This window comes from Acomys minous (assembly GCF_964271855.1).
Source record: "Acomys minous genome assembly, chromosome: 3".
Taxonomy (NCBI): Eukaryota; Metazoa; Chordata; class Mammalia; order Rodentia; family Muridae; genus Acomys; species Acomys minous.
Window position 1 is genome coordinate 22,296,639 of NC_140485.1, and position 21,320 is coordinate 22,317,958.

Genomic DNA, 21,320 nt, shown 5'->3' on the forward strand with positions numbered 1-21,320 from the left:
CGTCATGGTAGATTAGCTGATAGCAGCAACAGGATACTATCTTGTACTCTATGATTTTGCTTTTGTTTTTCAAGATAAGGTTTCTCTGTGTAGCCTTGACTGTCCTGGACTCACTGTGGCGACCAGGCTGGCCTCGAACTCACAGAGATCCGCCTGTCTTTTCCCCCAAGTGCTGGGATTAAAGGTGTGCAGTACCTCCGCCCAGCTTACTATCTTGTACTTTAATTTTACTTTTATGAACATGTTATTAGGCTCTAATTAAAACAGGTGCTGATTTTAGTTCTCAGACTCACGGTATCCGCCACCTAACCTCTTCTGGGTTTTTCTGACCATATGTGAAAGAAGAATTTAAGCCAGCTTTGCTCAGGCCAAAAAACTTAATGAGAAGAGAAATATATTTCAGGAATCCAAATATAAATTGTTTTGTATGATCATTAGTTTTAGGTTAACCAAATCACGTTTATAGGCATAACTGAGAGTGGACTTCTGAATGAGGGGGAGTCATGTCCAGTATGTAATGGAGATGCTGATGTCAGCTCATGTGTTTCATTTAGATGTCCCTGGTAGATTTGGGGAAGAAGCTTTTAGAAGCGGCACGAGCAGGTCAAGACGATGAAGTTCGTATTTTGATGGCAAATGGAGCTCCTTTTACTACAGACTGGGTAAAGAGTGATTTTAATGTTGTTGAGTTGCTTTTACTTCCTCCTCCTCCTCTTCTGCTGCCCCTCCTTCCCTTCTTTCCAGATAAAAATTTATCCAGTATTTATGCTTATATAAGGTAAAATGTACACATACTTTTTTGGGGGAAGGGATTTGTTCAGATTTTTACAGTTATATATTTTTAAAAAATTCATTTTTTTACAACTTTAAAAAAATATTTATTTATTATGTATACAGTACTCTGCCTGCATGTGTGCCTGCACTCCAGAAGAGGGCACCATATCTCATTATAGATGGCTGTGAGCCACCATGTGGTTTCTGGGAATTGAACTCAGGAGCTTTGGAAGAACAGACAGTGCTCTTAACCTCTGAGCCATCTTTCCAGCCCCTCCTTTTTACAACTTTTAATTTGTTTATTTGTATAGATGTGTGCATGTGAGTGTAGGCCCATGTGAAGTCAGGTGTTGGATCCGCCAGAGCTGAGTTACAGACAGTTGTTACTTACAGACCTGGGCACTAGGAAGTGGACTTGGGTTCTCTGCAAGAGTAGTATATACTCTTAATGGCTGAGCCATTTCTCCACCTCCTAATTAAACTGCTTTTAAATGATTGGCTCATATTTTTTTTTAATAGTAGACAATCTTATCCACTCTACAAATAAAAATTGTTTGTTTTAAAGACTTTGGGCTAGACTTGTTTGGTGTGATTATAATATATAGCTGTTTGGGATTCAGTTTAAAGATCCTATAACCAGGAAGAAAATCAATTCACAAAACAATAAAGATGGAGTTTTAACTGCTCCTAGAAAAAGAAAAAAAGAAAAACGTTTGCATTTTAGTTTCTACTTGTAAAATTGTAAGAACTGTAACCATGGAGACAGAAGCAGGCAATTCCTGGACATACAAGGCTTCATCGTGAGACCCTGTTCCAGAAAGAAGAAAAGAAAGAAAGGAAAGAAGGAAGAAAGAAAGAAAGAAAGAAAAGACAGAGGGAGAGAAGAAATGTGACCAAATAGCAAGAAAGAGTGGGAACTGGTTTTTTACACCATAAGGCAGTGTGGATAAGCCATAAGACATACCTGTTCATTTCTGGTGGTAAAGCAAAAGAGATGGTCTTAGGAGCATGCAGGGCTAGGCATCTCCATTAACTTTCTATTGATAGCAACAGAAAAATCTGCCCCGCCCCCCAAGATAGGGCTTCTCTGTGTAGCCCTAGCTGTACCAGAACATGCTGTGTAGAGCAGGCTGGCCTTGAACTCAGAGATCTGCCTCAGTGCTGAGATTAAAGGTGTGCACCACCAGAAAGTTCAGATTTTTAATTTTTTAAAATAAGATTTATTTATTTATTATTTGTAAGTATTCTGCCTGCATGTGATTGCTAGGAATTGAACTCAGGACCTTTGGAAGAACAGACATTCCTGTTAACCTCTGAGCCATCTCTCCAGATCTTTTTATCTTTATTCATTGAATTTTTTTTCATGTAATATATATATGTATTTGCCTGAAATTTTCATTACGACATCAGCTTCTGCATACTTTTTATTTACCTTGAAGAACTACATCATGACCCAGCACTAGAGAGGCAGAGGTGGGTGGATCACTTGAGTTTGAAGCCACCCTGGTCTTCAGAACAGCCAAGGCTATAGAGAAACCCTGTCTTGAAAAACTTTAAAAAAAGAAAGAAAGAAAGAAAAGAGAAAAAAGAAAAACCACAGAAAAACAATAACAACAACAAAACCCCACATCATAGTAAATCTTGGTTTTCCATGACCTTTCTTTGTATTTTTTTTAAAGATTTATTTATTTACTATTGTGTATACAGTGCTCTGCCCTGCATGTACACCTGCAGGCCAGAAGAGGGCATCAGATCACATTATAGATGGCTGTGAGCCACCATATGATTGCTGGGACTTGAACTCAGGACCTCTGGAAGAGCAATCAGTGCTATTAACCTCTGAGCCATCTCTCTAGCCCCTATTATGATTTTTAAAAAAGATTATATATAGTGTTCTTCCTACATGTACACCAGAAGAGGGCACCAGATCTTATTATAGACAGTTGTGAGCCACTATGTGGTTGCTGGGGATTGAACTCAGGACCTTTGGAAGAGCAGCCAGTACTCTTAGCCTCTGAGACATCTCTCCAGCCTTCTTTGAATTATTTTAAAGCAAATCCCTGGAACTGTCATTTCATGTATAAATATGTCAGCATTTGCCTATATCAGTTGAGTCTTTCGCTAAAGATTATCAAGGAGATCTTCAGTGTGCTGCTGAGTTAAGAACTGAGAGTGTTCACAGCACTCGGGGGTGGGGGTGCGGGGGTGCAGAGGCAGGTGGATCGCTGTGAGTTCGAGGCCAGCCTGCTCTACAGAGTGATTCCAGGACAATCAGGGCTACTTACAAAGAAACTCTATCTTGAAAAACTTTAAAAACAAAACAAAACAACTAAGAATGAGGAGTAAGGGCGGTGGAGGCACAAGCCTTAATCCCAGCAGAGGCAGGGGAATCTCTGAGTTGGAGGCCAGCCTGGTCTACAGAGCTAGTTCTACACCAGCCAAGGCTACACAGAGAAACCCTGTCTTGAAAAACTAACCAAACATACAAAACCAAACCAAAACAAAAACACCAAAGAGAGAACCAAAAACACTGGAACCCAGAGAATTTGTTCTCTAGTTTGCTGCTTTGGGGTTTCTTTGTTGGCTTCCCAGCTCACCAGCATGGGGTCCTGAAGACAAGCCCTGAGTGTGCTCCCCGGGTGTGTGTGTGTGTGTGTGTGTGTGTGTGTGTGTGTATATGTGTGTGTGTGACAGTTTCCTGAGAACTGTCTGCAGCAGTGAGACTGTCTCAGAGCACCCCATACCCCACCCTTTCTCCCTTCTCGTTTGGGCCCTGCAAAGAATGAGCTGATGTGAGCCAACACCAAGGAGAGAGGGAAATGTTTATTAAGAGAATTTGGAATCACAAGCATGTCTTGTACATTTGAAGCCTGAACTCACAAACACCCATGCGTCTGGGAAACCAGAGGCCGAGGAGTGGATGTTGTTTCTTTGGACTAGGGTTCTTTCACTCATGTCCCTGGCAGAACAAATCCATAGAGAAATTATTTTTAAAAATCCCAGCTTCATATCTACTAACAAAATTTCAAGGAAAGGGAACAGTCAAGAGTAATTAACACCCAAACACAAAGCAGCTTGAATGTCTCTGAAACAACCTGACAGTAGAAGCAGACCTGTTGAGGACAGTAGGTAGCGCATCAGAACACGTGAGAGACAGCTGCAACAGCGTAGAGAACTGATGGTCAGAAACCCGGGGTGTAACATAGACGCGCAGTAGAAAATGGCAGTGCTATGAGAGGTTGTGAGAGATACCAGGAGCATTTCCATAGTGACAGAGATAGAAACAGTAGACCCACAAACAGAGGCTGGGTCAGGGTAAAGACATTTGAAAGAGTGGTTGCCTAGAATTTCCAGAATTGATAAATACCCACAAGTTCAAGAAGCTCAACAAATTTATAGCAGAATTAACTGGTTGAGAACACTTGTTGCTCTCGTAGAGGACCTGGGTTCAGTGCTCAGCTCTCACACGGCAGCTAACAACTGCCTGAAAGTCAGTTCCAGAGGATTCTTCCGGTCTTCACAGGCGTTGCACACATTGTGGTGAATAGACATACACACAGGCAAACACTCATACACATGAAATAAAAATACTTTCTTAAACACACCGTAGATATATCATCATGATGTGTAGTACATCAAGACAGAAGGACCATACATAAAGGTATCTGCAGTGTGTTCAGAGTTCCTGGGGGTCGGCAATGAGAGACAGGTGTCTCAGAGTAGTACTCCCCCAAGACAGAGTTTGAATGGCCAGGAAATACAAAACAGTGTTCAACTCCATCAGTAAAAAAAAGCAAGCCAGAAGCTACTTGGCACATCTTCTTGGTTAGCCAAGTGATATTTCGAGTGCCAATCTTGATGAGGAGATGGTACAAAGGTGAACCAACGTATCCATTTTGGAGGACAGTTTGACAGTGCTTATTAAATTTTAACACGGGTATGCCATTTGTAGCAATTGAACTTCTAGAACATTGAAGAAAATCTTGTTAATGTGCTTGAGTTGCTAGAAGACCCTACATAGCAGAATCATTTATGCTAAAGCTGGGAAAAAATGTTCATCAGTTGATGAGTCGTATTAGCTACAGATTGTCTCAAGTGGATTATTGTAGAGAAATTTAGTGTGCTTCATTTTTTGCTCATTAACATGAATGCATCTTGAAAAAATAATTTTAAACAATGGACAAGTACTTGTGGTAGGATTCTAGTAAAGTTCAAAACAGGAAGAACCAAACTACCATGTAAGGATTTATAATTGATAGAAATTAAAACAAAGCAGTGCTTTGTCAAAAACTTGTGAGTAGGGACCGGGGAGATGGCTTAGTGGGTAAAGTGCTTGTCATGCAAGCTGACCTTGGTTTGGCTCCCCAGAACCCCCACCATGCACACATGCCCACCAAAACCAAGAGACGGGCTTGTGATCAGGGAGCACCATGTGGAAGGATTTCAAATTATTAGAATGGTTTTCCTTCCAGACTGGTGTTGACTTACAGACATTTAGCTAGTGTTGAAACCATATGTAAGTATGCATGTCACCTATATGTAAGTATGCGTGTTACATGTATCTTTTTCTCTCCTTGTGAGCCAAAAAGGAAAAGTCTCAAGAATAACAACAGAAATACAAAATAGACCTCAGTACCTCTCTAAGTAAATCTCAGTGGTTGTTCAATGAAAGTGTTAAAAGTCTTTCATTAAATACAGAATTGGAGAGTAGAAAAAAAAAGGCCAGTTATATGACAGTACAACAGGGCATGAAAAAAGGATTATTCAACAATCTCCTTTGATTTATGAGGGTCTGTTAAAACCTCAGTAAGATAAATTATTTTTTGTTGTAATAAAATAATTATTTCTAAGGTTTTCTTTGTATTCTGTCACTTGTGTGACTTTAGGCAAATTGGTGATCCCTCTGTGCTTTAGGTTCCTTTACAGTACTTGTGCTGTGAAAGCATCAAGTAAGACCAATACGAAGGTCTTAGGACAATGTGGTTTATAGAAAATGATTTAACAACTGATGCCGGGTGTGGTGGCGCACGCCTCTAATCCCAGCACTTGGGAGGCAGAGGCAGGAGGATTGATTTGAGTTCGAGGCCAGCCTGGTGTACAGAGTGAGTTCCAGGGCAGCCAGAGCTGTTACACAGAGAAACCCTGTCTGAAAACAAAACAAAACAAAACTGAGGTGATGGGCTGGAGAAATGGCTTAGAGGTTAGGAACGTTTGTTGCTCTGGCAGAGGACCTGGGCTTGATTCCTTGCACCCACTTGGTGGCTGACAACCATCTTTTACCCTACTTCTAGGGGTTTTGTTTTTTGTTTTTGTTTTCGAGACAGGGTCTCTGTGCAGCCTTGTCTGTCCTGGACTCTAGACCGGGTTGGCCTCGAACTCACAGGACCCGCCTGCATCTGCCTCCCGAGTGCTGGGATTACAGGCGTGGGCCACCACATCCTGCAGTTGTAGGGGCTTTGTCACATTGCATTTAGGCAAAACATTCTTACATAAAGTAATACTAATAAGTCAAAACAAACTTAAAACAGAGGTGCTGTCTAATAGTGACAGCCTAGCAAATTTCATGATCTGGTGAAATAATCTCTTTTTAACATCATTGGCTGCCAATCAGAATTAGTGGGCTTTTTTGTACTTCTTAATGCATGTAATATGATGTAAGCTAATAGACATACACCTCTGATACTAAAATTTTCTTCATTCTCAGGTCATAATTATCTCTAATTTTAAAAAATTATTTTTAATGTACATTGGTGTTTTGTATGCATATATGTTTGTATGAGGGTGTCAGAGCCTTTGGAACTAGTGTTATAGACAGTTGTGCTGCTGGGAATTGAACTCTAGTCTAGCAAATGCTTTTATCTGCTGAGCCATCTCTCCAGCCCCATTATCTCTACTTTTTAATAAAATTAATTCCAGTTGTTATTCTGTTAGTGACAAAGAGCTAGGCATGATATGATCCCAGCACTTAGGAGGCTGAGGCAGGATCTCAGGTTTGAGACTTGAGACCTTGTCTAAAAGTAGAGGAAAGGGGAGGAGCAAGAAGAGAATTTGAATTAAAGGAATTTTCCACATTAATGCGTATATGGGGACAATGAAGATAAGCTTGAGTCAAATAATTTCTTTTGATGTTTGACTTACTATATCCACAACTTAATATGCTTCACTGTTTAAAAATATAGAGTAGTTTATAGTGGAATTGTATCAAAAGCAACTAAAAAGCTGGAATTTCTTTTTTTGTTTGTGCATGTGTATGTGTGTTCCTTTGTTACAGTTGGGAACGTCTCCTCTCCATTTGGCCGCACAGTACGGGCATTACTCTACTACGGAGGTGCTTCTCCGAGCCGGTGTAAGTAGGGATGCCAGGACCAAAGTGGACCGGACACCACTGCACATGGCAGCTTCTGAGGGCCATGCCAGCATAGTAGAGGTTTTGCTTAAGGTATGCCTTTCCTTTTTGGACTTAGGTTTTGAATCTAAACCCCACAGAAACTTTATGAAATGAGAAAGAGGATGGGTTTCATTAAGTGCCTACTTTCCAGCCTGGCCTGGTGGCACACACCTTTAATCCCAGCACTCAGGAGGCAGAGGCAGGCGGATCACTGTGAGTTGAATGCCAGCCTGGTCTACAAAGCGAGTTCAGGACAGCTGAGGCTACACAGAAAAACCCTGTCTCACTGCCCCGCAAAGTTCTACTTTTTGTTTCACCTTTGATAGAACATTTATTATAGATGTATGTGAGTCTGTCAAATGAATATTGCCTTAAACGTTTCTTTGGAGGGAGAGAAAAACCCTCCCATAGATGTACCCTCAGTTAAGAGTCAACCATCGAGAGTCAGTCCAGCTTTGCCTGACTGTAGTCAGAGTCCGTAGGCAAGGAAGACACATCTGGTGCTTAGCAAACAGATTAACAAGGAATCAAATGTGGATTTACTTTTAGCCTTCTAAATGTCAATAGGTGACATGGGAGATTCTGAAGTGGGGTGACAGCGACTGTTCATGACCCTTTTCATCTTAGCCTGAAGATGAGTGCATGTGAAGGAAGTGAAAGGAAGTGTAGCGTCAAATCACATGTAGTCCCAAGTGTTCTTAAAGCCGCCTGAGGAAGTGAAACTCGGGGCTGGAGAGATGGCCCAGTGGTTAAAAGCACTTACTGCTCTTCCAAAGGTCCTGAGTTCAATTCCCAGCACCCACATGGCAGCTCACAACTGTCTGATGCCATTTTCTGGTGTGTAGATGTAATATAGAGAAAGTCTCCATACACATTAAATCAATCAATCTTGTCTACCCGGCAGCTCACAACTGTCTGTAACTCCAATTCTAGGTTATCTGACACCCTCACAGCAATGCACATAAAATAAAGTAGATAAACTTTTTAAAAAGTAAAAACTCAAGTTACTGTTTAGTTAACTCGGTGCATTTATAACATCCTTTCACTATTGCTGAGCTGCTTCATATTGTACTGTTTAACTGAAGTACAGCCGCGCATTTACACAGCACACGTGCGCAGTGACTAGCTGCAGCACGCCGCACCTAGCCTCCCGGTCAGACAGTGCTGCGGCAGCTTCCTTCCGATTCCCTAGGTGGGTCTTGTTCTGAAAGCAAAGGGTACATTTAATTATTAGGGTTCACCCACTTTAAACCATTAAGGAGTTCCGGAGAAAGCCTCAGTGCTGCCTTCACCTGTTAGGCCACTTCAGCCCTTTGTGCCCCAACTAAGTACTAAAACCACAGTTGTCTTATGTCAAGAAATTAGAGGGAAAGTAGCTAGGAAAATCACCACGGTAGAAAAAATGATAAAGTGACAGATAACTAGTGACTACTGAACATATGTCTAGTAACTCCCCCACCCCAAAATTAATGGTGCCCTTTCTTGCTTAAAAGCATTGTGGCTGGTATTTTCATATCAGGGATTTTTTATATTCTATATCTTGAAATATTACTGATTTTGAAATATTTTTTAGCATGGTGCTGACGTCAATGCAAAGGATATGTTAAAGATGACAGCTCTGCATTGGGCAACAGAACATAATCATCAAGAGGTGGTGGAACTTTTAATCAAATATGGTGCTGATGTACACACGCAGAGTAAATTTTGTAAAACTGCATTTGATATTTCAATAGACAATGGAAATGAAGATTTAGCAGAAATATTACAGGTAATTTGGCTTTGAGTTTAAGAAAACTTGGAAGGCAGCTTGCAGCCAGATGCTCTGTCTTGCAGCTTTTCCTGTTGGGCTCAATTCTTTGAGTGGCTTTGTTCTCTCCACTTCTCGCTCAGTACTCTCCGTGCTCTGTCACCTTAGAGAAGGTGCTAACCTTCTGGCTTTCAGTTTCTGAGTTCCCTTTTTGAATATAAATTATTTTGTTGTATATTTGAATGTCATGTTTTATCAAAACAATTGTAAACTACTTTATAAAGATTTAGTTAACTAATAGCCCTTGGATGAGTGATATAGTTTGCTTTTTAAGTCTTTTTTTCTTTTTAATTAAAATTTACTGTGTGCATGGCGGGGGGCACAGAGAATGACTCTGAGGAGTTGCTTCTCTTCATCTTCATGTGGGTTCTGGGGACTGAACTGAACTTGAAGCTTCTGTGGCAAGCGCCTTATAACTACTGAACCATCCTGAGCCTCCTCTTTATTTTGAATCTACTGTGTCTAGCATTGCTATATTTGCAGTTCTAAAAATGTAAATTGGGATCTAGCAAAATGGTGTGTTTTGCTAGGCAGGATGTTCATTTGTTTGGGTTAGATGCCTAGGAGAGGAATGAGAAGATTTACGTTAGTCTGCTTTAAAGACTGGGGTGATCTGCCAGGACGGTCCCTTCCCCCATTGTCCCTTTCCCACGGTGCAGCTTCTGGGAATTTCCCCAGGCCGCCCCTCCTCCTGACCCTGTCTCTTCTCTCAGCGCCTTGAACATGACTGAAGCTTTCAGTGTCAAACAAGTAGACATGAAGGCAAACACTTGTGACTAAAGTGGTGAAATTTGGCCAAGCTTTTGTTATGTAAATGATAGAGACTATTATTCTGGTTTCTTTCTTTTTTCACCATCTGTAAAAACTAAACTATTTGTAGACATGGTTCTGTTGGGCTTTTCTGGTAACCAGAATTACTTCCCACCTGTCTTCTCGTCCTGTTCTCAGTAGAGCTCTCTAAACTTACCTGACTTCACTGAACTTTCTTGTAGGATGTGTTATGTGCTGGGAAGTGCTGAGTTCTACCTTGACTCTTGCATTTTTCATATCTAGGAATATAATTTAAGGCTTGAGGTCTAAGATTAAGAACAGTCAAATGGGAAGGCCATACTTTAATGTGTCATTTATTGCCTAATGTGGCAGAAATCATTTAAGTAGGTCTACAGAGCAGTAAGCTGTCTTTGATTGCATACTTTTTCTGTGTGCTGTAAGAACCTTTCAGATGTGAATTTCTCCTCCAGTGAGGTTTGTTGTCACTCAGCAGGAGGCCTTAGGATAAAGTCCATACCTACACTTCCTGCTGCCCTCTCAGTGCTTCGCTAACAAGTCTTCCCATTGTGTTATCTGGCTTTTCTAAGAGACTGTGCTTCTTCATGTGTGTATTGATATACTAGATTGAGAGCCTGTTCCTGATGTACTACCTGCAATTCTGAAAATATTGTGATGATTTGTTCCCTAGATTGCTATGCAGAACCAAATCAACACCAACCCTGAGAGTCCTGACACTGTGACCATACATGCTGCCACACCACAGTTCATCATTGGACCTGGAGGGGTGGTGAACCTAACAGGTCTGGTATCTTCAGAAAATTCATCCAAGGTAGCAGGTATTGAGTTGCATGTAGGACAGCTGTTAGGATGTTAAGCGTTAGTAGGGATTCAGCAATTTAAGGAAGCACTGTTGGAGAATGAGGGTAAGAATACATCTGCTTTCTTGGCCTCCTAGTTATTAACAAAACCATTTTTCTGAGATAAACAAATCCAAAGTCTTATATAGTACACGGCAGTATTGCCTTTCCCAACTGATGCTCTCCAGTGTTAGTTAAGACTCAAGTGAGAAACAGAGGAGGAGCAGGTCGCATTGAGTAAGTACCCTAAAGTCTGAATTCTTTGTCTTCTCTCCTAGATGAGACGGGAGTGTCTGCTGTCCAGTTCGGAAACTCCTCTACGTCAGTATTAGCTACGTTAGCTGCCTTAGCCGAAGCATCTGCCCCACTGTCCAACTCCTCAGAAACTCCAGGTTAGAACACAAGTCAGACCTGTACCCTGAGCATTTCAAGTTCAGCCTGACCTTTCCATAGTTCACTTTGTCAAGGTTTTCCTCTGTGGTTAGTATTTTTTGAATCCTGTTCAAGAAGTCTCTTCAGCGTTTATTAGAATGTTTGGTTTTCTTCAAGAGCCCTTCTAATTTGTGTTTACCTCTGCGGTTCCTTCTGTTGGTTTTGCTACATTTCTTATTACTTGCTTATTTCTTATCAATTAAAGTCTTTATTTTTGATATTTATTTTTATATCAGCTACCAGTATGATGTAGTGTCCCGATCCCATTTTTATTAAGTGCTTTATCAAGTGCTTGCAGAGGCCAGGAAGGGAACATAGCCTGCTAAGGTGGAGTAAAACTGCTTAGCTCACAGGTGTGGAGGCGAACGATGGGGGCACCCACCGCTCTGCTCTCCCTGAGTGGAGTCCTGTGGCTCAGCTGGCCAGATCCTCTGTTTACATGGTAAACTGGAAAAAAAAATCTAGATTTTTTTTTTTTTAAAAGAATGTGAAACCAGGCATGGTCTGTACTCTGATAATCCCAGCATTTGCTAGGCTGAAGCAGAGAGATCACAAGTTCCATATCAGCCTGGGCTACACAGTAAGAATCTATCTCAAAGGAACAAAAGAAGACAAAAGCCAAGAGAATAGATGCATTAAAAATGACTAAATTTTAATAACAATTAAAATAAGCAGCAAACTTGTATGGTTCACATAAAACATGTGCTTGCCCAATTTGGCTCTTATTTTTTGCCACTTTGTGATTTTTGCTTAAATAGAATATTTAAATATATTTGCATTTTTATAAATTTAAATATTTTCAGTCTTATATAAGATAGAAAAATCTTAATGACTGAAACAACTTATATAAAAAAACCCCACTATTAAATGGGTTAGCCATACCCTTTGTTCTGGAGGTGATGGCACATGACTTTAATTTGAGCACTCGGAGGCAGAGGCAGGAGGATCTCTGTGAGTTCCATCCAGGCTACCCACGGCTACATAGTGAGAGCTGCCCCGGGGCGGGTAGCAGGGCTTAGATGGTGGCAGGCAGTATTGACAGAGGCTGTCTCTAACACGGCTTTCTTTTTCTAGTTGTCTTTTACTATAGTTACTGTGTGAATAAATGAGTTTTCTTATATTTGGAAATTTTAGTAAAGTCTGAAAGTGGTCAGGTTCCATAGCACCTGCCTATAATCTCAGCTACTGCAGAGGTGAGGCAGGGATGGCTGGTCAAAGACGGCCTGAGTTCCACACTGATTCTGTGCCTTAAAAAAAGAAGACACGCACAGTGCGCCTCCCCACAACCTTAAGAAAGGCTATGCACCTATAGTTTAAATGATTCTATTTGGATCAGTGTATGAGTAAAGAATATCCTTTAATTCGTCTTCTCCAGACTTTGATTAATAACAGAAGCTCACTTACTGCATGTTCTGAGGGTGAGGTGCTGTGAGACGTGTTTTTACTCAGGATGTTGTTGAGTCTTGACCCAAAGCTCTAGAGTAGACATAATGGAAGAGGCAGTGCTCGTCCCCTTTTCCCCTTTCTCTTACTATTTAGTGCTGATGAGCACAAGGGTGTTCCTCTGCTTCTTGGCAGTCTTAAGATTTTTCTAAATTACTTCTGGCTGCCAGCAGCTCCAGGCATGCTACACTTACAGCCTGTGCTTAGATTTGTAGAAACCATCAAAGAAAACTGGGTTCAGGACTATCAGAGCATTTTTTGGGGAGAATGTGTGTTCACTATGCTTGAGGCACTGGGTTTGATCTCTATCACCAGTGAAAAGAAGGCTTTATTTCGCTGATGGATTAAATTTGTATATTTCATTTCAACACTGTGTCATAATGAAGTTTCAGGAAAGTTGGTAGTGGGAAGATATTAAGAGTATGAATGGAGCAAAAGTTCAGGTGTATGTCACTAAGGTACATACCAATTAAAGAAATACAGTCAGGATCCAGTTGGTATATGCTCATTTTTTTTTGAGATGGAGGGTTTGATGTATAAGTAGGTTTTCATGGGCTAAGTCCTTTGGTAAGAGCACATGCTCTGCAAACATGAAGACCTGAGCTTGAAGCTTCTGCACACGGATGAAAAGCCAGGTGTGGCTGCACATACCTGTAATCCCAGCATTGGGAGGGCAGAGGTAGGTAGATCCCGAGAGCTGACTTGCAAGCTAACTTCACCAGAAAATGTCAGTCAGAGACCCTCTTTTAAGCCAATAAGGTGGACAGCTATCGAGGAAGACACCTGACAACCTGCCCTGGTCTCTTCCCTGGTTGCAGACATGGGTATGCCTACCTACACACACATACATCGCACACATACCATCCCCGATAGCTTTTCATAAGTTTTTATTTTGTAGCTCTAGCCTGGAGTTCTACAACTTTTCTTTGCTTAGTGGTACTCTTTTGTATTTGCTAGATGTATATGAAAGTGTCTAGAGGTGACTGAAAATTCTCTTTCTCGTGCTGGGGATGGCGGCGCACGCCTTTAATCCCAGCACTTGAGAGGCAAAGGCAGGCTGATCTCTATGAGTTTGAGGCCAACCTGGCCTACAAAGAGAGTTCCAGGACAGCCAGGGCTATTACACAGAGAAACTCTGTCTTGAGAAGCCAAAAAGGGAAAAAAAAATGTATACACATTTTGGTTTTGGTCTGTTCCAAAATATGGTAATGGGTATTTAGTCTCAGGGAATTCGTTATTGGGTGAAGTGAGTCTTGGTTTTGCCTTTCTTTGTTCTTAATTTCAGGTTAGATTATAGGATTCTACCTTAAAAATGCTACGTTTTTCTGTAATGTAGTTTCTGTTTCTTGTAACTATTTATACATAAAAGTCTCAAGAAACTCTTACTGACCCTATTTAAGCTTATGGCATGGTGATTCAACCTCAAAGGCACTGCCATTGCCTGGCTCTCCTTATTACAGCCCGACTTTTATATTAGATCAATGAATATTTATGATGTTACAGTTACTTTTTATTAACACAATTTGTACACACATGCACACACTTTATATCTACAATCTTCTGAAGTTTTAAGGTTGCTTTTTTCTTACATATTTCAACATTTGGCTTTTAGATTGTTCTGTAGGCTTGGGATGTGTACTTTGTCTTCTATAATTGTTTTCCTTTTAATTTTTTTATAAATACTTTACCATCACACAACTTAAAAGAGCTTTTTAGATGAAAGGTAGGAACTATTATTTTAATGGCAGTCACTGCTAACAGTTAAGATGAAAGTTCTTGAGTTGAGCTTTGACTGTTTGTGATCTCAGAAGTTTCTTACATTTGCTGAAGCTTTTAAGTAGTAGTACTTGTAGTTAGTATTCAACCAGTGAGCATTTCTTTTTCATATGGGTATTAAAAAAATCAAAGCAATAGTCAGTGCATTGAAGCTTTCATAGTTATTCTATTGAGTATTGCTATTTGTGCTCTCTATTCTATTTTGTGACTTTTTCTGAAATTGTCTTATGTGCTCAGTAACAAAGATAATTATTGCTTAAGGCAAACAAAATAATGAGAAAACTCAAAGGTTTGCTTGCATTTTAGGTATTCTGGGTTTGTTTTGTGACCCTTTGACTAAACAACACTATTAGAAGCTTGCTGCCTTTTGTCAGATAGCCCTGAGAACCAGCTGTCGACAGATACATCTCTAACGTGATGCTGGTAGTCTCTGGTGTGGCACTTCAGGAACATTTCAATATCCTGATCGCTAAAACATTTCACCAGCGTGTTTGGCATCTCTAGCAATGTTTGCTTGAGTCAGCTATTACAGTAATGAATTCCTAGTCCTTCCTTCTTCTGTGTTAATTAGTTATCACTCTTTTGTCAAAATATTTCCCCAAGTTTCATTCCTTTTAAATGTTGCTATTGCAGAGTTTTGAAACGCTCACTCTAGTATAATCATTGCTCAGTTCATAAGTGGGAGGCAGACAGTGCCCGTGGTTTCCGCTTACAGCTGTTTTTGGTACTTTCATCCATACTTTACACAGTCACTTTAGTGACTTTGTTGTATTTCATTGTATGATGACTACAGTTTAGTTACTGCCAGTGAGTATTTGGTTATTTCTAGTTTTACTTTTAGTAGCCACAGTAAAGCTGTTAGGAATGTTCATGAGGAACTTTTTCCCCCTCTGAGACAGAGTTTCTCTGTGTAGCCCTGACTGTCCTGGACTCACTTTGTAGACCAGGCTGGCCTCAAACTCAAGAGATCTGTCTGCCTCTGCCTCCCTGGGTGCTGGGATTACAGGCGTGCATCACTGTGCCTGGCGAATGAGCATGTCTTTATGCACACATTTTTTGGGAGATCGGTATAGGATGGTCTGTGGGAAAGGATTTTTGGCAATATTAATTTTTTTGTTTGTTTTTTTAACTTAGGCAGGGCCAGAGGCAAGTTTTTAACTATCAGAACCCTTTGTGCACCTCTTAGAAATTATTTGAAAGCATATTTGGGGGCTTGGTTTATGCAAAAGTTGAATTACACTTTGCTGTATAGTACCAACTCTAGTTGCTGCTTACGAAAGTGGCCTTGCTCATTCAATCCAAAAGGGACTCCTGTTTGTTCTATGTATCCTGATGCATAAATGTGTCTAGAATGTAATCATAGTTTTCATTTTAATTGTGAAATTTTATTAAGTAGATATAAGCTTTGATATTACCTTCCAAGATCTTATATTGTACTTCATGTAAAGAAGATGCAGAGAAATGAAGAAGAAAGGTTATTAAAATACAGTCAAAAGATGGCTGGAACTCATTTATAAATTGTGAGACTTGAAGTCAGCTAATTACATAGATGTCTACATCACCATCGGTGATGACATTTAAAAACCATGTAAAACTTGTCCTGTCTGAAAGACACAGACAAAGCAGAAATGAATTTCTATTCATATTCAATGATCTTTACTTTTTTTCCCCCTCTAGTAGTGGCCACAGAGGAAGTGGTTACCGCAGAATCTGTGGATGGTGCAATTCAGCAAGTAGTTAGCTCAGGGGGTCAGCAAGTCATCACGATAGTTACAGATGGAATCCAGCTGGGAAACTTGCACTCCATTCCAACCAGTGGAATGGGTCAGCCCATCATTGTGACCATGCCCGATGGACAGCAAGGTTAGTACTAGATGTCTGCATGAAGTCTGTTTGTATTCAGTATTCAGGACACTGTATTTTAAAAGCACTTATTTATGCACTGGATTTTACTTGTATAGTCTTTTAAAATGGATATGATTCCCTGATTTTATTTACTTAAGTTAGTATCAAAATTAGCTTATTTTGAGCATTTAGTAGGTGGAATTAACCTCAGACTATTCTGTTTAGAAAATGAACTTTAAATATTGCCACAAACAATACACCAATAATTTAGAGTCAGTATTGGACAATTTTTAGACCATTTTGTGCAATTCAGATATCATGAGAACTTCAAAAATACCATGGATTAAAACTATTAAAAGTATCACTGGTGGGTATAGAGCTTGAGAAGTGTGGACAACTGGGAGGCAGAGCTCTGGAAGTTTGGAGACAGAAATGCAAAAGGACGCTTCTACTGTCAAGATTGCAGGGTAGTCTGTAAGAGCAGAAGCCTGCACTGAACACAGGTCCATGCCACAGCATGTTGAGTGGAACTGGAGAGGACGGTGCTCGCTGTGCTCATGTGAGCTATATTGTTTTCCAGTGGTACTGGCAGTCAACCGTAGTCCTAGAAACAGCCTAAAAGATGGAAGGAACTCTTGTTTTAAAAAGTGTTTGGGTGCACAAATGAGCATCTTAGCCTAAGATGTTAACATAGTGAAGCAACCAAAATATGGTTAGTTATCAGGAAATCAAGTCACCCGGTGGGTAATCAGGAAACTTTTTAGTTTTTAGTTAGTGAATTTCCAAAAAACAGGAAGAAAATGCTGATCATACTCTTAGTTGAGTTTGGAAAAGAACATTAAAAATGAGCCTAAGGACACGAGACAGGTGGGCATTTGCAAATGTGGACAACACCAATCTGTCGACTCCCAGGGTGACTGTGAGGTGCTGTTGTTGCACAGCACTACAGTGTACAGCTATGGAAGCCATTACCTAGTGCCTCCTGCCCGCCAGCACAGAACCCCAGAAGGAATGCTTCAAACAAAGCTGGAGGCGTTTCCTTAAGAGCACTAAGCACACAGAGCACTTGCTGTGTGGAGGATTCGTATGAGCACGGGCAGAGTTTGTTAGCAGAGCCCTCCTTTTCCTCCTCTCCACTCTTCTCCCACTGCAGCCTGTACATGTGAGGGTCTCAGCACCACACATACCCCTTGGGCTCCAGAAAATACTCCTTCAATCTGTCCCTTGACCAATAGTGGACAAGTCTGTGACCGTGGTCCTCAGAGGACTTCTGGATTCAGGAATAGACTGGCCATTCAAAGCACTTCTGCTTGTTGCCTCTTGACAGCTCCAGGATCAACTGTTTCTACAGTGTAAACAAACTCAGTGGAGGGAGGTACAGGAGAGCGGAGGTGACACCTGGCATCCTATTCCTGTGTACATGCATACTGCGCGCACGCGCACACACACACACACACACACACACACACACACACACACACACACTCACACCATGCTTCTGAAGGGGATTCCTGCCTTTCTGACTCTAGGAAAACTTCTAGAGAGTTTTCTGCCTTCTATTCTAGAACAGGCTGGCTGACAGTCTGCCATTGCATTTGAATCCTAGGGATGTACCTGTAACACATGCCTGTGTTGGCTTCTTATGAGTCTCATGGGGTCTTGGTATAGTGTGCTCACCTGAGCATCAATGGACTGGGGGGTGGGGTGAACACTAGAAGGTTTGAATTGGGTGCTGTGAACCAGAATGATTAAGTCATGAGAAAGGCAGAAGTCAGAAGAGTCACAGCACTTTCAGTGGCTCCCACAGATAGTTTCAAGGCAATGTGTTAGCACTATAAACTGCTACCAGAAGCAGAGTAAGGGACATGTGGGCACCAGCTGTATAGTATGGTGGATGAATAGATACCACTTGGAAGTGTTCAGGAACTAGGGACAATCTAGTTTTAAGTGTGGCAAACTTATCACTTGCCACTGGCTTCTGTGTGAAGTTCCTCCACCAAATTAGTTGACTTGCCAATGATCTCAGAAAAAAAATCAAGTTATATTTCCTGTAATTAACAAGAAGATTCCAAAGCCGTGGAACCACTTTTCTGTTTGCCTGCAAACTCTGCCAGCGTGATGTGCTTGCGCTGTGGTCACACTGTCTGTATGGGCAGGAGAATCACATGCCTGGGCACAAGCTACTTCCCGAGATGTCCTTAGTTCCTCAGTCACATGCTGAAGACCAGCAGCTAGAGCTTATGCTGCACTTTTGGAATAGAGTACCATCAGGAGCTTTCTCCCTCAGGGGACACCCCGTCCCCCAGCTGAAGAATTTTATGGCTTTTACCCCATTGCAGAAACAACAACAACCCACAAGCCTCATAGCTGAAATGGTTGCCCTTGCCTTTCAGTTCATACTCTCTGTAGGCTTCAGTAGGCTGCTTGACTTGTTGATTTCTACTCTGACACAGCTATTCCAGGTATGAGATATGTGTGGCAGTGTGTAGCCAATAACTATGAAGGAATGACTGGTGTGGTCTGTTTAGTGTGTGGAATATGGATAAGGAGACAGGCCTGGTGGAACCTGACCCTTACTCACTGGGTCACTTTGATATCATGGTCTTCCCTTATTGCATGCACCAGCATCAGAGTTAAGTGCTTTGAGAGGTGCCATAGAGTGACTGAGACTACAGTAGTGACAGTATTCAGAGGCCTAGGCATGTCCGTCAGTCTCCAGATTGTCATCACAGTCACTGACCCTCTGAACAGAGGGGAAATGAAGAATGAGGGCAGCGCTCAAAAATGGAGCAAGTGCCTAAGTCACAGGAAGCATCCAACTGAACAAGACCATCACAAGCCAGGTAGTGCAGGACTTCCTGAATACTGTGTGGAAGCCATGCCAGCAGGTCCACTAGGCATCAGAAGTACAAGGGAGGCCAGTCAGCCTGCAGGAGATGGAGCTGTCACAGCCCCTGATCCAGGCCATGTCGTCCAAGCAGAACACATTCCCTAGGCCTGAACCTAAGTAAGAAATGAGAGCAATTAGCAGATGTTAGTTGGACAAACTGGTGACCAGTAGTCCACCATGCAGTCTGTCTTACACACTGAGTCCCTTTCGTCTAGTGGGCTGGGAGGTGAGCACCTCTGTGTCTGTGTTGAGCTAGATTGTCTCCATGATCCACACCATTACTAGGAAAGTTGAGATTCTCTTTGGAGATATCAATACTTTGCTAAAGGAAACCATGACAACGTGTCTGTTCACCTCCTTTCATGAGCCAAGGCAAGGCTTTGCCATACTTTTGGACTCTTCCTACAAAGCCTATTTACAGAGGAGGAAGAGGCTGAGCAGTACCTGCAAAACTTTCTCCAGAAACTCAAAATACAGAATTTACTTCACAGGACTCTAATGGCTGTGCAGGGTTTCCATGGAAAGACTGACAAAAGGAAGTGCCTGTTGTCATGGGTGACCAGGTGAAGACATGCTAGTGTATGCCAGGAAAGAGGTGCTGAAGCACACCTGTCTGCTCCCCTGCGGGACTGGTAGCAGTCTTCTTAGCCTGGCTGTTGACCTTGGCATCAGATGTTGGGCTGTGCCTGAAGTGAAGCACCCTACCTTTGGAAAGTTGTTTGCTGTGCATGCAAGGACAGTGGCTTTGGCTCCCCAGGCTTGCTTTAAACATTTTTAAAATTCATCATTTTGAAAGTACATCTTCCATTGATCTGTTTTCAGCAGTGAACTCATGACCAAGCTGTCAGATTGGAAGGTGCACTTTGAAGCACTGGGTGTGCCTTCCCCTCCCTCAGGCAGTGTCAGTGCTCTTTCTATAAAGCCCACCGGAAGCCAGTCTTAGCAACTATGTGGTGAAAGGGCGAGGTTTAACTCATATCTATAAACTATTTTAACATAGAGAATAGGAATTATTTTTTACTAGATTAGAGAGAAGATATGAACAGTTTTATGGCTGTAGGCTTTATTCAACTGTATAAGAACCACAAAGCAAATCCTGCTAATGTTGCTTTAAGTGAAACAAAATGGCCTGTGGCCATCAGGCAAAATCCGTAAATAAAAGGTGAGGACCAGGCTGCATAGAGTGTACAGGCTTTGATTGCAGGCTCTAAAGTATGTCAATGAGTAGAGCATTCTGGAAGCTGAAGTTGATGACAACAGAGATGAAGAGTTGGAAAATGAAACTGAACTTAGATATTCATGAAGTGCTAATTATGTGGTTGATTGGTCATGATTCATATTCCATTTTAGGTTTTACGTGGTCAGTTAATTCAATGACAGCTCAGTATTGTATGCTCTTCAAAATAGAATTAGGTTTATACATCCATGTTGATGTATCACCCAGAGGCAAGCTTGCAGCAGCTGGCTGGTTAGGTTCTGTGCCTCTGACTTAGCATTTCTAGAGCGGTCCATGCACCACCATTGCTTCCCCCCATGGATCAAATTACAGTTAGCATATTTTTAAAAGAGATGGATTAAAGTTCTTGTCAGTTGTTTGTGTGGATTTTTCTTGTTAAAACAGACCCTCATCTAGCTGAGTCTGCCCTAAAGCTTAGTATGTAGCTGAGGCTGGTCTTGAACTCCTGATCTTCCTGCATCTACATATCTGAGTTGAGTTATATACTAGGACTTCCACACTCAGCTGCATCCCCCCCCCCGCCCCTCATGATAGGAAAGATTGAGCCAAAGACATCAGTGTGGAAAAACAATTGTCAGATTTTTTTTTTTTTGCTTTAGTTTGTAAAAAATAGCATTCATTTTCTCACTTCAAATCAATAGGGCAGAGCTTTCATTCACCTGCAGCCTTGTAAGAAAGCTGATGCTTTGATAAGGTATGCTCAGTCTTAAGTTTCCAAGAACGATGCTTTAGTGTGTTTATAAATTTACAGCAAGCTTGATTTCTCAAATTATCCTTCTTGTTTAAAAACAAAAACAAAAGCCCAAAAGTTGACTTATGGCTTATAGTAGGAATATTCAGAGCGTCACTGTGGCATTTCCTTCCCTATTCCCCCACCCCTTTCCCTTTTGAGAATCTCAAAGATTTATAGGGTAGATCAAACGACAGCTACATTTTTTTTAGTGCAACATTTAAAGTGCCATTAGGCCAGGTGTGGTGGCGCATGCCTTAATCCCAAGACTCAGGCAGAGGCAGGCGTATCTCTGAGTTCAAAACTAACCTGATCTACAAAGCAAGTTCCAAGCCAGCCAGTATTACACAGTGAGACTCTGTGCCAAAGA

General features: G+C 41.4%; 1 protein-coding gene across 8 annotated transcripts in view; it reads left to right on the forward strand.

The window, feature by feature from the left end:
• GABPB1 (GA binding protein transcription factor subunit beta 1) overlaps positions 1-21,320 on the forward strand; it is a 53,679-nt gene that overhangs the window by 18,250 nt on the left and 14,109 nt on the right. For 6 of the 8 annotated variants that reach the window (XM_084775274.1, XM_084775271.1, XM_084775269.1 and 3 more), the window contains exons 2-7: positions 555-662; positions 7,046-7,213; positions 8,736-8,930; positions 10,429-10,540; positions 10,876-10,989; positions 15,926-16,111. In XM_084775274.1, the coding sequence (XP_084631400.1) occupies positions 555-662; positions 7,046-7,213; positions 8,736-8,930; positions 10,429-10,540; positions 10,876-10,989; positions 15,926-16,111 (883 nt within the window). The remainder of the gene's footprint in view (positions 1-554; positions 663-7,045; positions 7,214-8,735; positions 8,931-10,428; positions 10,541-10,875; positions 10,990-15,925; positions 16,112-21,320) is intronic. The other 2 variants (XM_084775272.1, XM_084775270.1) reach the window with 1 other exon arrangement.